At 38.7% G+C, this 16,927-nt stretch overlaps 1 protein-coding gene across 6 annotated transcripts in view; it reads right to left on the reverse strand.

Annotated features, from left to right (window-relative positions):
- Positions 1-585: 585 nt before the first annotated feature.
- Positions 586-16,927, reverse strand: part of TBL1X (transducin beta like 1 X-linked) — a 204,740-nt gene continuing 188,398 nt past the window's right edge. For all 6 annotated transcript variants that reach the window (XM_075522606.1, XM_075522581.1, XM_075522590.1 and 3 more), the window contains 9 exons: positions 15,297-15,360; positions 15,096-15,193; positions 13,533-13,593; positions 9,252-9,373; positions 7,701-7,775; positions 5,134-5,261; positions 3,803-3,968; positions 2,926-3,027; positions 586-1,770 (listed from right to left, as the gene is read on the reverse strand). In XM_075522606.1, the coding sequence (XP_075378721.1) occupies positions 1,744-1,770; positions 2,926-3,027; positions 3,803-3,968; positions 5,134-5,261; positions 7,701-7,775; positions 9,252-9,373; positions 13,533-13,593; positions 15,096-15,193; positions 15,297-15,360 (843 nt within the window). In that variant the 3' untranslated portion in view covers positions 586-1,743. The remainder of the gene's footprint in view (positions 1,771-2,925; positions 3,028-3,802; positions 3,969-5,133; positions 5,262-7,700; positions 7,776-9,251; positions 9,374-13,532; positions 13,594-15,095; positions 15,194-15,296; positions 15,361-16,927) is intronic.

Consider the following 16,927-nt stretch of genomic DNA (forward strand, 5'->3'; position numbering starts at 1 on the left):
TGGAGAGTTCTATGTTATCTTCCGAGCACCGCACTGAGGACACCCTCAAGGCTAAACCTGTCTGGGCAGACAGTGCAGACCCAGAGCTTTCCTTGTAGCACGCAGAACACACACGGCTGAGGGTGACAGCAGCACCACATACTGCCCGATGCAATGGAAGAGCCTGCTTCCAGGTGTGTGCCGACCATGGACGGACAGGAGCTTGGCAAGAGTCCGTTCTTCAACAATGATGGACGCAGTCAATAGATCTTGGTCCAACTGGTCCCATGAAGTCAGTGGTAAAATCCCACTGACTTACTGGAAGAGAAACAGCTGAGTGGGATAAATAGTGGAGGACAGCACTGCTCAGCAAGGCCACGGGCAGCCAAACCCATGTTCCGTATGACATCTGAACTATTGCTAGAGGAAAGAAGATACGCAATCGTTTTCCCCTGGCTACCAAGGATAAACGAAAATATGGACTCAAGAAAATGAATGCTGTATTTATAGTCTCAAACTTATGAATCCCTTTTAATATGTGTACACCACCAAACAGCCACAAAAATGAAACGAGACTATATAAATGGCTGGCTGCTGGAAGAGGACTCTTAGTAAATGACTGGCATTTATTGTATCAAATGGCATTTTTTCTCACAGCACTTTCTGAGAGAGAAGAGAAAAAGGATACTGCACCTTTCATGTTCCTTGGACTCTGTGTCATTCTTTTTGCTTGAATTACACAACTGGTCTACATTTGGTGGCCATTTTAGGCTTTTAAAACTGTTTAACATAAAAAATATTTTTTTTCCAAAAATACACTGGGTTCTTTCTGTTAAAAGTCATCTTTCTCCTGTAAAAATCTTCCCCAGCACTGCATTCTTATATAAAGCACTTATTACACAATTTGCTGAAAGTGCCCTTGAGACGCTAAGATCTGAAGCATGGAGGATTTTTTTTCTTTTAAATGGAGAGAAAGAAAGGAAAAGGAAGAGAGAGAAGAGAGGAGAAGCAGTCTGTCAAAAATTTTCATTGCCATGTCCACCTGGTTGCATCTACTATGGGCATACAGGGAAAAAAGGAAAAAAAAAAGGGCAAGAAGAAAGAGGAGAAAAAAAAGGAAGGAGAAGTTGGGAGCCGAAGGGAGAAATAAAAGGAAAACAAAAGTTTCATCCTAAGCCTGGGATCCTCCAGGCTGTAATATTCCAGCTGATAGAAAAACCACCGAACAAAAAAAGTAGTCTAGAAAATAGAAAGTGTTGTGATTACAAAGTTGAGCATTTCATCAGTACAAACTGGTCTTTGAACGTCCTTTGGGAGAGCAACTGTAGTGTCCAAATTGGAAGGAAAAAATACAACACTGCATGGAGGAGGATTTTTTTTCCCTTTTGGTTTATCACAGCATTTTTCTTTTTTTTTTTTTATTAATTTTTTTTGGCACAGCTTTTTTTTCCCAGCCATCAGAGCAAGTTCTCAGGCGCAAACCAAACAGTGCAATGCCTAGTTGGTGGCTTCATGCTTCCAAGGCTGAATGTTCCAGATGGAAACCATTCCCTCCCCCTCTGAAGTGACTGTGTTTTTACTCCTTGATGAAGGTTACAGACAAAATACTAGACACCTGTGGCCAGGGAGAGTTGGTTTCGCGGTACACTCTAACTTTGTTCAAGTTCGTACAGTTCTGGAGCTGTTAAGAATAGTTTTGAAGAGTGCTTCTCCCCACACATTCACTGCTGGTCCATTTGAAATTTCTTCTAAAACATTTCGCTTTTACTTTCGCAGATCTAGAACACAAACCTGGAGAGAAAAGACTCAGCATTAAGAACCGTTTCTGAAGGCGATGTGGAAGTCCTATTCATATAGGGCTCTGTACACAGGCTGATCAGCCAGCTGTATGTTATACTCCCCAGCTTCACATCAGCCTCTCAAGTACCTGTTTACATGCACATAAGCAAGGAACAACCCGACGTGAGAGAAAACCCAAGTGAAAACCATACATTTAACATTTAGCTGGGCTTTCACTGGATTACAAACAAACATTTTGCTGGCACATCCCAGATAAGACTATGGGCTCTATTTAGATACCTGAATACAGTGTCCATTTCCATTTCTGAATTATATCCAAAAGAGATGCACAGGCCTGGCAGGCAGGACGCAGGACCTAGAGCAGACATGCGCCCATTTGGAGCAGCTGTTGGAAGCCAGGCATGGCACCATCTCAAATGGCGCAACTAAGCTCAAGCAACTGAACCATGTTGTAGGTGTACCCTTTGTTAAAACCAGTTGCAAAATACTGCTTTAAAGTAATTATGCCAGCCAGCCATGTAGAAAAGTTATTTTAAAAAGTTGTAGAGTGTGTTATAACATCTGTGCGTCCTTCACAAGCTGATCATGCTACAATTGAAGTTTTTTAAAAGTAACATTAACAGCAAAAATAGTAATGAATAATCAGTATCTCTATGGCAATATTTCTCCTTTACCATGTGATGAAATCTTTGGGCATCTTGCTGAAAAATTCCTCTTTTAGGAACTATTCAAGGGTAAACTTCTTCTGTGGGATAAAACGTAGAAAGCCCCAGGACAACTGTTTATTAGAGAGTTGACTGCTGTGACCTGACCTTCATTAAAAATTGGCAGATGAGATAATAATGATAGAAACAATACTACTGTTATTCTTATCAAATATGCATTTAAAAGTAATTCCCATCTTCAGTAATATTCACCTAGTCCACAAGCATTCTTCATTTCCAATAGGAACACCACCTCCTAGTATTCAAAACTTTCCAAAGCAGGAGCGTTTTTACTATACTCCACAGAACTACTGATTTCTGTCTTGAGCTGTCTACCCTTCAGCTCTGTCCAGAGAAGGCAGTATGGCATGTATATTTTTTTGTTGACACTCTCCAGAAGAGTAATCTCCACCCAACATTCACAATGTGTACAGTTTCTTACCGATCCGTCTGATGCGCTTGCTCCCACTTTGTCTCCTCTAGCATTCCAGCAGACTTCAAAGATGCCCCCGGTGCCTCGGTAGCTATGTACTAGAGTTCCACTCTAGAAAGCAAAACAGCATGCAAACATTTGATTTTGTTCCCCTTCTTTTTCTCTGTCGCGTGGTACTACATTAAAAAGAGGAGAGTGGTGGCAAGGGGGGGAGCTATTCACATCACCCAACTATGGTCATCTCCGTAAGGTGCTGAAGTGAGGAAACTGGCCTTTGATAATGAAGAGCAACAGACTCCTCCAGAAAGCCATTTACAGTAGGACTCTTAGACATCTGTTTTTGTGAACTTTCTAACGGTGAAGGCCTGGGGAGTTAGGCTGAGGGAGTCTTTTCTAAAGTTTGTTGTTAATTCAGGCTGTGAGGCATCAGTATCCAGAATTAAATCTGTGTGACTATGATGTCCCACTTTTCTGCAGAATATCCCCAGTCCCCAGCCTGTACACCCTTTGTATCTATCATCTCCTCATCACGAAGTATAAGCCAGGTGCATCGGACTCACAACTGAACTCAGCTTGTTACTAAATAAAAGTAGCACTTATTTCTAAGAATCGATCCACACCTTTGCTTCACAAAGCTGATGGCACAATATGATGTACCTATTTTCATGCATGCTAGTGTTTTAGCATACAATGAAGCCTGAGCAGAAATGTTCTGGACAGTCACCTCACTCCACCTGAGTGACTCAACTGTTATGCTGGGATTTGTATCAGTCAACACAATCAGGTTCACCTTGGCTGGCAGGTCATACCCTACAGAGGTACATGTATTTTCCATTTAAGCTTTTGCTATTAATGTGTCATCTGAACCAGATGGGCCTCACAGTACCTGAGTATTCCATATATGGACACATTTGTCAAAGGACCCACTGGCTAGATATTTTCCATCAGGACTAAAAGCTACACTGTAGACAGGCTCTTGATGTTTCGTTAACGTATGGATGCAAACTCCTCGGTCAACGTCCCACAGCCGAACAGTGGAATCAAATGAAGCACTGCAAGAAGCATTCAAACACAAGCATGTCTTAATTCGGGTGTTAATCAATTTGTAGTCTGATACTGTAAATGTTTTAAGAGAATACCACAGTTTTTTTCCCTTGGCTAAGCAAGAAATAATGTTTCAAACAGAAAAGCTAATATTCACTACAGTCTTCATGTTTTTAATGAAAAGAACGATACCTACAGCACTGAATTCTTGTATGCAGACCCTTTGAGTTTACCTAGGGTGCTAGGTAGGATCAGATCCCTGACCCTAAGAGGGCCAAGCTCCCTCCTTTTGAGATTCTACCTGCTATTATTCAGGAAGGTCAAATATATATTAGCATTAATAGGATAAATGGTTCCAGAGAGATCTTATTCCTAATGGATTTGCATTATTTAATGAATTAGCATTCTGCAATTCTCTAGAACTGTGGTACACTTTGTTTCAGTGCTGGTTTTTGCTACAATCCATCTAAATCCCAAACTGTGGGCTTAGAGAAAGGCAAGGGAAATAATTGGTATTAAAAATAATATCAAAAGAACAACTCCAAGAAAGTGAAGTTCTTCCCTGTCCGCTCCCAGACTAAGGAGTAAAATAAATAAAACAGCTTCAATACAACTTCTCCCGAAACTGAATACACCATGAACCGATTTGATAATCCCATGGTGCTACCATCAATTGGCATTCTACAAGTACAACATATTTCCTAAACGCAAAGAAGAATTTTGAACAGATTTTCAAGTGGAATTTTAAAGATTATCCAAGCTTTTCTCTGTTAGTTAACAAGGCTATAAAAATTGTCAATATCTGCCCAGGTGAGCTGCATGACCCTGGTTAGAACACATTCCAACCGGCTGAATGGGCTGCCATCTGTCTCACTAAGTAACATTCATTCATAACAACCAGATGCTGGATGTGAAGGTGCAACACCAGATTGACAATCCCTTTATCAAGACAGCTGAAAAGTTAAATATCATACAACTCAGTTTTCCTTCTTTTTCTTTTTCCTTTTTCAAATATGATTCCTTTCCCTTTGTATCCATCCCCCTGATTTACAAACGCAGGTACTTTCTACCAGAATTGTCTGCAGGAAGACTGAGGGCAAGGTGGCAGTAGAGTTACACATCAGAAAGATGATCCTTCTCCTTGGTAGGCAACAGAAAGAGGTGTGTTTTTACCTTGCTAACATGATGTTGGAGTTTGGGTTGCTGGTGCCTGGTCCTGTAGGACTCCATTTGATAGTATAAATCTCTTTGCTGTGAGCCTGAAGATCATGTACACAGGTATCTTGCTTCATACTCCAAATCTAGGTCAGAGTAATTATGAAGGGGAAAAATGGCAATGTTACTCATATCTTCTCAGCTGAATTATTTCAGTTCTATGTTATTCTTACCATTTGTTTATTTAAGATCTCAACACACATGCATACACATAAACATAACTTAAGTTTATTAATGCAGCAGTCTGGCACCTAGAATGCACACGTTAGAATAACCTCATTAGGGGAAAGAGCTACACATTTCATAGTATTTATTCAATAGATCAGAAGAATTAAATAATTGCTGTACTTGCCCCATAGCCTGTAACTGTATTTTCATACAGAAACTTAAGTTACTCTGTGTGAAGAAGTTTAACCTGAAGTTTAAGTCATGCATTGCAACAGCAGTCATTTTAAAGAATGAAAATAAAGTTTCAATAACTGCTTAGAACCTAATAATTTTCTCTTATGCCAGTCAAAAGCCACATCAAATTTTCCTTTTCCTCCTGAACTCCATTTGTTTTCCTGATGTTTTTAACAGCACAGACAAGGGAACAAGATCAGCTATTTATACAGTGTTACGTGGCCAAATACTTCAGCATGAGATAAAGAATATGCTCAACAGAGATGACAGGTAATTTAGTACATCTTTTCTTCAGCTAACTGAGAAAACAAGATGAAGCTAATTCACAGCAGGGACAAGAACTCAAATTTAGTCAGTCAATTTCCGAGAGATACCATAAAGGTAGTAATGATTTAACTCACTTGTTATAAGTCTGCACTATGAGGGAAATGATGTGCTCTTATGCTGGATTTTCATCAGCATACCTGAGTCTGCTTTTGGAAATGTTACACAAAGCTTAGCCACGTTCTATGGCTAACAGGCAACATATGTTCCAAGAAGTTGTAGGAAAGTATCAAGAACTCCAAAAAAAGAGAAAAAAAAGAAGCCAGAGAGGACTGATTTCCAAAAGAAAAGGAAGAATAATAATTGCCTGAAGAGGATTTGCAGTCTCCATCATTGAAGGTTTTTAAAAACAGGCAAGGCCGGGGATAGCAAACCATTAGCTCTTGTGCCAAATTCAGTGGTCAGAAATTTGAACTGGCACCAACAACACTGAGTCACAGTGGTTTTTAAACCACAGCATGCAACTGGGCACCAAAAAAATGTGCTACCACTGGGTCAGGATGTTTAAGCAGAGCAGTACTGGTTACTACCGTACTGCTTTGTGGCAGCATAAGAGACAAGGTGCTCTCTTTCAGCCTATTCTAGCTCTATTTTCTGTAAATTTTCAGCTGTGTGAACGCTTTGGAATAATACATCTAGAATCCAGAGGGATGAAAACCCGAGTGGGTATATGGCAAAGACAGAGTAGAATTGAGCAGAACTCAGGCCACCTATGAAGAGGAAACATTTGTAATGCTGATGTTCACTTAGCTCTTGAAGTTTTCCTGCTTTCTTGGTTTCTGTTCTTATACACAGGCTGTGTGCATGCTAGAAACATCTCTTACTTTGGCTGTGTCAATCAGCAGTGGAAAGAGGTAGGAGCCTTAATTAACACACCTATACTATGAGGAATCTGTATTACTGGTACAATTCTATCCACAAAACCAAATCCTTCCTGGGATGTTTGCTTTGCTCAAGGAACCAGCATAAATCAACAGTCCAGCAGGAGGGCTTTGCTGTTACAACATACAGCTATTCCTGTGCGGACACAGCCTTCATTCCATGTGGCTGGGAAAGGAGAATGAGACTGAGAGGAGTTTGGGCTGGAAAATCTCTCGTGAAAAATATTTCTGCAAGCCCAGACTTCCCCTGTATTAGCAATACTTTGCTGGTACAGTGCAATGACCCAGGTGTGCTGGTAAAGCAACTTATGCTGCCTGTGAGCCGAAATTCAGATTCATTCCATCTCACTTCAGGCACCTCACAGAGGCATGTACATCAGCAGCATAGCTGCCTTAGGCTTTCCATACAGTGAATGGATAAAGATAGGCATTTTCAGAGAGCAATTCAGATTTTCGATTCTGAATTTATATGTCTTGTCCCATTTCTTAGTATTAAAAAAAAAAAAAAATCAAACGGCGCCAATGAAATTACTTTCAGAAAAAAGACTCCAAAGGGAAAACTCTTTGGTTTTATATTCTTTGCAAAGTGTAACGAATAGACTGCTTCTTAGCATAGGGATTGTGCCCCTGTTGACAGGCAAGCAGGTGTATATAGATATGTGTATATTTAAACTATGACTGGTCTGTGACAGTGACATATCAGTCACTTAACACTTATTTGGATAGGATGTCTCCGTTTTCCCAGTGGCTGCTTGTCTTTGTTCAATCTTTCACATTGGCATTAAGAAATATGGGACAAAATGAAACTATTGTTTGTGCAGTTTTAAGTGATACAGTACCAGTATTCTGGAGAAGATTAAAAAATAGACATAATTTTTGTCTTTAGTTTTTGAACGGCAAGAACGGAAATTATATTACCTTTAATGTCATATCATCGGAGCAAGATGCTAGTAGCATGCCAGATGGGTCCCATTTGATTGCATTAACCTCGTTCTGAAATAAAGAGTGATTTTGTTAAGTAAATATTCCGCTTACCTGCATTGTACTGGGCCCCCAGCAGAGGGCACTCAAGGTTTATGCATGCAACAAGTTCAACCACAAATGACAGCCCTGGTTGCTCTACGAGTGAACAAAAGCAGTGCTGCTTCCGTAACATGGCATTTAAGTGTCATTTAGGAATGGTAACCATTTTGTGTTTGTGAACAATACACACAATCACTCTTCTGATACATGTTCTGGCACAAAGTCCCTCACACTCTTTCTTGGTATGCTAGGATTTAAATAAACCCTCAAACCAGATTGATGATACAGCATTAACTTCTTTTTAAAATTAAGGTATTTAATTGGTTAATATTCTGTAGATCTCGGAGACAGAAAATTTCAATAGAAAATACAGGTGGGGTGTAAAGTTTTGTGGAGTTTATAATTCTTAGTATTGCAGCTCTACAACAATGCTGGTTTCTCTAAGCAGAGGTGTGTGTGTAAATGGAATCCAGGATGGAATACTGAATACCTTACGACGCTTTCTCTATCAGCCTTTCTAGCACTTTGTAATTAACTAAGGCTAGTGTATCCCCTTGGTAATCAGTAAGCTTTCTGTGCTTTTTTGAGGGTCATACATATGGGGAAAAAAAGCATTTAATAAAAAGGGAAAGATTGTTTTTTAAAAACATGAATTGGCTCAGGGTCTCAGTGAAAATAATCCTGGAAAATATTTAAGCTTTGCTTTCTCCATTTTACATGTTTCAGTCATAATTAAAAGGAACTGTACAGATATTTGAAGAAAAAATTTGGATCATGTGCAGAACGATGCATTTCATATAATCATAAAAAGCACCAGTCTGTGGGTAGGAAAATACAACCTGTCATGAAGTATCAGTTTAATATCAGTTTAACCATAGACTACATGAAGGTCTCCAAATGTACAATTTTTCCTCAGTGAGGAGATAGCAAGTTCTGGATGTTAGTATCTAAATTACAGGTCAGTGTATGATAGCAGTTTTCTCATGAATGAAAGCCAGAAAAACTAGCCTTTGACGGTCATTAAATACCACCAGGAAAAGAGGGGGGAAATACATCTTGAATAGATCTTTTTAGATTAAATTGATTCTAAAACCTAACAACAGCTGGAGGTAAAATGTTCTCTCCTTATTCATAGTTCTCATTTACTAAAGGAAATTAAGCCAGCGGAAAACAAAATCTTATTTATTAATGTGCCCTTAGTCTGCAGCACATGCTACATATAAATAGTCTCACTGTTTAAGCTGCAGGTTTTGCCTCCTACGGTGATTTAGAACAGTTTATCCCCTCTCACAAGCAGTGAGTCACTCCTGAGGAATATGGTTTCAGGGAAGCAATGGGATGTAACACCTTTGGTGCTAGAACACACCCTGCAAACACATCAGCTGCCATCATCATTACATGCTACGGTGACTTTATCACTTAACATTTTAGACTTCTTAAACTTACTGTGTGTCCTTGAAAGGTTTTAACGGGACGATCACAGCCAAGTCTGCATACATGAATGCACATGTCAGTGCTGCAGGAGGCAAAAGTAGTGTTGTTCTGCCAGTCTACATCCAGAGCAGGAGCTGTGAAGTACAAACAAAGGAAGGAACATCAGGAAACAGCAAAGAAACAGCTATCCCAAATAATTTTCCTCCTGTCACCCACCTGGATCAAACAGACTAAAAGCTTCTTCTTGGACTATCACCTACTACCAGCTACAGGGATGATAGAGACTGTCTGAAGCGCACAAATTATTTTTTCCTCTGGCAGTGGGGTAATCTGGATGCTTTGCATGGCATCTATTTATGAGAATCTTTTGGGTTAAGTTACATAAGAGGGGGCACAACAATCTGCCTCCATCCTCCCCGCTTCCAGCTGCACACTGCTCTGGGGCCATCTCTACCATTCACTGCTCTGTAAGCCAGCTCAGCGAAGACTCTGGAAGAAAACTAATCCAGAAAAACTGGATAATTTCAGCTGGGTTAGAAAAAACATTCCTGTGAATGCCACACACAACACACGGGAAGGAGAAGAAGCAGGTGGCCATCTTCCTTTGCACTAGCTTTATGCAGCCACCGATGCAAACCTACTGTCTGTGCAGACACATGGATTACTAATACCTACATTCAGTTTAATGTGGTTGGGGATTGATTTAAGATAGGTACATTGATCAAGCGGATCTGAAGTGGGAGGAAAAGTTTCTGTAGAGGCTTTGGCATTAACTAGGACTACACTAACGATACTTTGTACACAGATAGCACATGAACATGTAACTAGTGCCTGTGTGCAAAAAGTGTGCAAAAAAACAACAACAAAAAACCTTTGACAGGATGTCACTGCAGACTAAAAGCATGCACAGGAATAGGAGGGAATTCCTGACATACAGCTTGCATTTCTACGACTGCTGCTTGTTTTTTTGCTCAGGGAAGAGTTTAGCTGCCCTCCAGAGGATGACGTAAGACCTTCTGAAATATAGAAATCTTCATTCTCAGCACACTCCTGTGAGAAGCAAGTGTGTCAGGACAAGAGCACCATATAGGAAGCAAAGTTGAATCTCTTTCTGGCAACAGTACAATGCAAGTTTATCATTAAAATGAAACCAAGAAATGCCTTATTCAAATACGTTCATAAAAATACTTTTGTAATACAGAGGTGAAAAGATATCTGTTCTGCCAACCCTATTATATTTAAATGTTTTTTCCTGTTATAATTTTTATGAACTGCAAAATGAGATTGATCCACGTCACCTTCCGAATCATCAGGTAGCTCTCTAAATGAGAAGAGGGCTGAAATTGTTTCATATACAAGTATTTTTTAGAATATTAATGAAAAATCTCAGTAATTCTGTGTGACAGCTGAGGAGTTTCTACATTGCAGAAATATAAAGCAAATTTGTCTGAGGAAGGCAGATTACTTCTGAGTTTTCCAACGAACATGAATGGGGATCAGGAAACTGTACAGGATTTTATTTCTTTAGCTGCCTGTTTGTCTTTCTTTTTATGCTGCAAGCTTTGTATTACTGTTTCAGTGCAAACAAAAATCTGTCTTCATTAATAGCAATATGCCTTCAGGGCTAATATCTAGTATGATATGTATGAGTTGAAAAGTAATTTTCTGAGAGCTATTGGCACCTAAAGCAGTGGATTTGCACTGCAGCATAATCTGAATCGTAGAGTGTTGATAATTAATACTGATTCATTTATTGGTGTATTTAATCATATGTTTACTGGATAAGTAACTACATAAAATGGTCTGGAAAAAACAACCAAACGTGGTTTTTGATGCAAGTAATCGAATTGCCAAAGTGTCTCCAAAACCACAGGATACTAGCCAATTGCATAAAACCAATTAGAATGTCATCTAATAAAAGCAGCAACAAATCCTTAAGAAATGCAGCTAAAATAAATCCCAACAATAAAAGTCTTAAAATAACTATGAGTTAATTTAAGCTTTTTCTGAACAAATGTAGGTGTGATTCAGAATTAGAAGCTCAGAAGAGGATAGAGTTAAGTGCAGGGAGTGATTCAGAGCACTTAGATGTCTAAAAGCAATTTGTTCCTGCATGCATAGACATCAGTCCACATCTATCAGTAGATGTGAAATTTGGATTATTTCACTCAGTTTTAAAGAAATAAGCTTTGTGAATACATATTTTGATCAAATGTCCTATGATGACTCACAGTTTTGTGAAGAATAATGAAACCCTAGAAGCTACTTACCCACATACTTACATATTTTGACCATAAAACCTTAAAGTTACATGGGAACATCAATGAGGTAGAGCCCTTCAAGACCTAGACAAAGGAGTCTTCCTTATGTATTTTAAGATGACAGCTTTGTCCATATGGGTGTAAACTAAACAAGTTGTTGTAAAGCAGCTGAGAGTAAAAAATTGATGTTATTCCCAGGCCAACTACCTCCAGACTTCAAAGAAGTATGCAAAGAAGTACGCCACACAAGTATGTGTTAAAGGAACTGTACTCTGTCTAGACTAGACTTTTAACTGTTAAAATGCCACCTTTAATCTTTGTGTAGACAAGGTTTTCAGATTCCAGATATGGAAAGGAATTTGCTGTTAGTTTGTTCTGGTGAGTAAGTGATGCAAAGAGGACAAGGTGAGGTCTTTGTGGCTTTACTTATGTGAGGACAAAGACTCCAGCTGATTTTAAGGGGCTCTTTGTAGGACATATGCTTTTGGCCTTTCAACAATTTCCTTAATAACTAACTGCTTTACTTCCCTATGAAAACATATTTGAAATAATGGGAAAAAAAAAAATTAGCCTCTCCACATCTCCACTTCAGTTGTGTCTTATGGTTCAAAGACAAACAGCACGCGTAATAAGAATTTTTTAAAAAATCTATTAATGCACACGGACGTCAGCATATTGCATTGGAAGATGTAGTTTAGTTTTCAACTTGCTAAAAGGGGAATGTAGTGGTATGTCCTTGATGCACATCACTGCTAAGACAGCTGCATGTCAGTGAACATGATTCTGAACTGGCAACCAAGTTCTGAAGCTGCAACTACTTAGATCAATAGTTAGGGATCAGAGGCTTAAGTCTCATTAACTACATCACTACAGAGTGTAAAGTTTGCTTTTATGGAACAGTTGTTATAGATAAATAAATGCCAGAGTGAGAAAATCTGTCAGCAGACACGGACTCCTCCAAACTGACAGCTGCATTAATAAGTGAGAAGATGAGTGACAAAAATGCAGAGCATGGACATACTTTTTCTCTTCTGTTGAATAACCATTTCAATTGCTACTGCATATTAATAACATCTGTGAAAATGTGAGAATGAGAACAACTAGAAATTGAGTTGAAAAGCATGCGCAAATTAATGTTTTAAAATTAGTAGTAAAATATGTGTTTTTAAACACCATTAAGCACCTTGTGAAAGCCTGCTGAATTTAAAAATGGATTCGTTACAGTGAACATGCAGGAAGATGATCATTTCTAGCATCAGAATCTGGAATGTTTTGCTGGTTTTAAACTCAGTTTGACTATGCCCCTTAAAAATTCTTCACTATGACAACCTATCCAGTTTGGATCATGAGTTCAGTCATCATCTTACAAGCCCGGTCTCAGGTGAACTTAAGATTACATCAACGACTGCCTGTTACTAAAGATTACTTAGTATCTGTGACATCTCCTGTCTTCTTCAGACCAGATCTACAAATGACCATCCAAGTAAGCTTTTGGTGCAGCAAGGTTTTGAAACTCAAGGTTGGCAATTGACTTCTGATAATCAGAGAAAGCAAATACTGAAGAACTTCAAGTCAAAATTAAAAGCTAAGAAATTCCTGAGGACCTTCATGCTTGCGGTGGTGAATGCAAGCTGCATGAGAGATCTGTGTGCTTCTGTCTCAAGTCAGCTTCACTGCAACAGGAACAGAAAGAGTGGAAGAGATCCCAGACACCTCCACCGAAGTGTCTCTTCATAAATCAAGACTTGGTACTATTCAAGCACATAGATAACAACAGAATCATTCAGCTAGGTAGACATGGCTGTTGTATACACCTCTCCTAGAATCAGTCTGACTTTCAAAGCTGATTCTCACAGAACCCCATCTTTCTGAAAGAAGAATAAACCCACAAACCATGATACTTAGGATAGTTAAAGCACAAAAAACCTGGCTCAAACTTGTCTCTGGCAGATAGGTTTTTACAAAAGGATAAATTACATTGACAAAATTAAAAACTGCATTTCATTTTACTAACGAGGTATGCAGAAATTACCTGAATGGAAAGGAAACTGCTGTTTAGCTTCTCCTGTGTGAGCATCCCAAATTATTGTTGTCTGCATCCGAAGGAAAGGGGAAAAAAAAGATTAGTGACTGTTCAGCTCAGAGAAAACAGAGAGCACCCTCACTGAGGAGCAATTCTAAAAGATGGACTGATAACATTATTGACTGCAGAGAGGCTTGTGTGCTGAACAGCTCAAAAACCAGAAATCACTTCCAAATATTACGGAATAATAATCTAAGTGTAGATAAAGAGTTATCACGCCTACAGAGGAAGTAATATAACTACTAAGAATGGGCATATTCTCTCTGAATAGTACTAGAAGACAGCATTACACATTTTTAATAAGCATTTTTTTACAAAGTTTCATTCTATTCCAAAACTATGTGATACTACATTTCTAACAATTAAACCACCAAGTAAAATGTTTATCTAGCAGCAGAGTACATATCACTTCTTGCCACTGTGGTGGGACAGACTAAAGTGTAATTTGCTTGCTACAGGTTTAATCCATACTCGCAGCACACGTAAGCAACTCCACTGTAGAGCTCAATACCACCTTCTGAGTGAATTGTCAATTTATTGGGAGTATATGCTTCCAGAAAATAAATTAAGGATGCCTCATCTTGCTGATAATGGATCATCTAAAGCATCACTGCTGTTATTGGGAACATAAGTTTGCCAGAATAATGGAACTACCATTGGGAGACAAGCGTAGCTGAATATAAGCCAGTATTAAAAGGAATAAAATTAAGTTTCCATTTTCACAAGTAATTGAAAATATAGGGATTCATCTAGCCTACAAATCAGACGTACAAGCTTGAGCTAGTTTCCCTAGACTCCCCTCTGTCAGTAGCTGTAGAGGAGCACTGTCAGTGCATCTCACTGCAACACAGGCCATGCAACCCATCACTTGGAAGTGCCATTTTTCTCAGAGTTTCATACAGGAAGCCAAAGATGACAAACACATCTGATTTTTTGACATAGAAAGTTACGCAAGATGAATGCTGTGTACTTTCCAGTTTCAGTTTTAATGGATTTGTGCTCATCAGCAGCAGTCATCTGTTCATTTTAATCTCTAATATGCACTCAGCTGAAACTACCATGTTTTGCTTGATTTGGAGTTCAGAACTACCTTTTTTTTGCATATTTGCATAGGAAGCCATATATATTTTATTCAAATACAAGTGTTTCAATAATTAGATGAGCTAAAAGGTCAAGTATCTTTAAGATCACTCCCTTCCTGGAAACAGTTAGTTGATAAAACTATAAACGTAAGTAGTGGAAGCAGTTCTTTCCTTAACTGAGAAACTTTTAAGATGCAATTTTACACAGGGGGCAAGTGGAGTTGGTTTTTTTAAGTAAAATCTTTTACATAAAAATACTACACATTTATGCAGCGTCAAAAATGTAATCAACATGCACTAAAACATACTGAAGAAAAGTACACTCCTGAGGGTGTCTGGAGGAGAAGAAAATAATCTTACGGAATTCAGCAGCACAAGCTCACTGAGTCAGCACATTTATATGTTAGAATGATGTATTTTTAAAACTCACTTTATCAACACCAGCACTTAAAATATAATTCCCCTTTTTGTTCCATTTCAGGGCAAATATTGGACCTTTATGTTGACCTAAGGTGCTTGCAAGGTTACCTGGAATAAAGAAAAGGTTAATATTACAATCTGTTTACAAATTAGCCAAATTACAGTTCACTGCTGTTCGATGCTTAAGAACAATAAATGTTGTTTGACTTACCATCTTCTGTCCATATTCTTGCAAAACCATCATACGAGCCTGTAGCCAATAGTGTTCCATCACTCTGTTAGGATATATATAAATGGCAAAGGTTGATACTAGATGAAATCTGTTTCAACCAACCTTTTTCTTTTCTTTACTTATTTTTTTAAGGTTTGTGCATTCTGATTTATGGGACTTCTGAGTCCACACATTGAGACAGATTATACTGTGATTTAAACTAAAGGCTATTACTGCAGACAGCAAAGAAGAAATAAAACCCTTTAACATACTGTGAAATACTAGGCTACACCATCAGATAAGAGTAATTTAATCAAAAGGATTAGAAAAAGAAAACAAGATATGACAAATTCTATTGGATTCTTCCAGATAACAAACAGATACTACTTCTTAGACATAAAGAGGCTATAAAACATCAACAGATCATCTAAATCCTGACTAAATCCCAGTTCGGTGAAGTTCAGGCACCTCTACTTGAAAGAAGGACCTAAACACCTAAGCCACCTACGCTCACGGTTAACACCTCGAATGCTATCTACCACAAAGAAGCTGCTTCCTACTCATCTGAACACAGACTCCCACACATGCTCAGAGGCACAGCACCATGATGGATAGCCTGAGAAATGTTGGATTCATGGGTCCCAATTAAGAGAAAAAAAGCGCAGGATTCGTAATCAGCAAATTACGTGTATTCTGCTGGAGGAAGCCCTTCACTGAAGAGTATCTGTCTCCTGTGCAACCAACAATGCTAGAGTTATTGGGCCAGAAGGAGAATAATTAAAAAGGAACTTGACTGTGCAACCTGGTTAGATAGGTACTGTTGGAGCTGGGCATTTAGTCTCTAAACATTTCAGCAGCTGGATTAGGAGTGAAACTCGCTCCATTTATCTCCAGACATCCTGAAGTTAGGAGTTAGTTTAAGAGAGTAACCTAGTCTCCCTCTATAACCAACAGCATCACCCACCTGTGGAGTGCAATTCATGATCCCGTTTGCTTTAGACTCTGCCCAGACCAGCACGAAGGCATGCGTCTCTGTTTCTGCTGACTTAGAGGGAGTCTAGATGACTAGATGGAAAAATCTAAGGGAGATGAATCCTACCCTTGGTACCAAAGGACACAATCTGAATATGGCCTCTAAAAATAACCTTTCTTATTATAACATAAATCACATAAACCAGAGAAGAACTAATTTAATATCACCAGTGTGAAAATTTCACAGTGAAATATGATTAATATTGTGGTTCTAAATAAACAATAAAGGCAGATGGCATTTCTAGCATCATGAATAGAAAATTAGGAAAAAGCATAAAATAATCCTTTAAAACATATGTCCACTCCAACCCTCCAGAAATAGTGAGTCAGAGCAGTTGTACATTTAACTCAGATGTATCATGATGTAGGGGGAAAAAAATCTAAGCCAACTTCACTGTGTTATACACTTATTTGGACCACTGATGAGAACAAAGGTGGTAAGACCAAAAAGGGAAAAGGTAAGGAAAGCTAAGGGACTAGATGTACAGTTTATCTAAATTTGTTGGTGGTAATTTACATTCTTTGGAAAACTCGAAGTAAGTTGGAAGCACTTCAAGTGTTCAAATTAGGAACATTTCCTTACATTAAGTACTAGCACA

Source organism: Mycteria americana, chromosome 1, assembly GCF_035582795.1.
Source record: "Mycteria americana isolate JAX WOST 10 ecotype Jacksonville Zoo and Gardens chromosome 1, USCA_MyAme_1.0, whole genome shotgun sequence".
Lineage (NCBI taxonomy): Eukaryota > Metazoa > Chordata > Aves > Ciconiiformes > Ciconiidae > Mycteria > Mycteria americana.